General features: G+C 40.0%; 1 protein-coding gene across 1 annotated transcript in view; it reads left to right on the forward strand.

Moving 5' to 3' along the window:
• LOC118411891 (latent-transforming growth factor beta-binding protein 4-like) overlaps positions 1–1,331 on the forward strand; it is a 13,752-nt gene that overhangs the window by 1,077 nt on the left and 11,344 nt on the right. Inside the window, exon 2 of the mRNA XM_035814423.1 lies at positions 282–557. Coding sequence (XP_035670316.1) covers positions 282–557 — 276 coding nt within the window. The remainder of the gene's footprint in view (positions 1–281; positions 558–1,331) is intronic.

Consider the following 1,331-nt stretch of genomic DNA (forward strand, 5'->3'; position numbering starts at 1 on the left):
ATTGCAAAATGCTTTACCGAGATTTCAAGGAAATCATAATACATCAATTACACATAGTATCATTGGGCTCTTTATCTTGGACATAGCTCGACCGTTACACACATTTCCATCTATCGGTACTTTTCAATTGAAGGTGTAAAATTTCTCCATGTATGTTTGATCCTCCTTCTAACTACCTCAGCTATACAGCCCCCCTCCTTGTCATCTCCTCTGCATCAAATCTTCTAACACATATTACTTTTGATCAGTTATCTGACGAAGATACATTTCAATTCTCCCAGCCTGTGTCATCTGGACAGAATGGTTAGACGGCGACGACCCAGTCGGTACGGGAGACTGGGAACTCCTGCCGGACCTACAGAGGGATTTCCCGGGTCGGATATGTTCAAACACCTCCGGTATCCAAGCCCGTGTCCGCGGCTCGGGTGTGAAGGCATCCGCGACATTAGAGAGGTTTGTGGTCATCAACCCACAAGAGGGGTTCGCGTGTAGGAACAACATGCAGAGCGACTGCCTGTGCCAGGACTATGAAGTTCGCTTCTGCTGTAAACAGTCTGGTACGTATTGTACTTTCAACTGATCTACGATTGAGTGATAGACCGTATTTATGAGTCCAGTTAGTAAAATACAGGAAAATTAAAATTATCGATATATCTTTTCAACAGAAGGTATTAGAAATTAAGTATGCAGATAATTGGCTTGACAGTCCCATAGAATGCTACATAATCTTAAACAGACATAATATTAGATATGATTTTTTCTTTAAGGTAAATACATGCAATGACAAAACTGAGTTTTCTTTAGAATCCAAAACAGAGTTTCAACGTGCTAGAAATACGTGTTACGATAATCCTAACTCCCTAGAATACACATATTGGCTTAAAGTTGTGAATTTAAGAAACGTTACTGTTCCAACGAAATACTCAACTTAGAGCCTGAAATGGTTCTGTCAGCCACAGTATCAATTTAAAAGTGTTAACGTTTCTTGAATAACTTGAGTATGAATTATCCCATTATACGAGGGGCGTTCAATAAGTAATGGTCCTGACCCACTTCTAGTTGTCTGATCTAGATGAAATTGTATATGTGTAATGATTCATATCTCTATAGATCATGTTGCAAAAAACAGCTCTGAACTAATTGTGGTTTTTGATTTACAGGAGTTTGAACTGAGTCAGGTGTGAAATGGAGTCAGTTGAGTGTCGCGCAGGTGATCCGGCGCAAGAACGCACACCACAGGAGACTTTTGATGACATGAAAGAAACTTATGGTGATGATACCCTATCATATGACCTTGTAAAACGCTTATGATGAGGTATCATCACCATAAG

The sequence above is a fragment of the Branchiostoma floridae genome, chromosome 1 (genome assembly GCF_000003815.2).
Source record: "Branchiostoma floridae strain S238N-H82 chromosome 1, Bfl_VNyyK, whole genome shotgun sequence".
Taxonomy (NCBI): Eukaryota; Metazoa; Chordata; class Leptocardii; order Amphioxiformes; family Branchiostomatidae; genus Branchiostoma; species Branchiostoma floridae.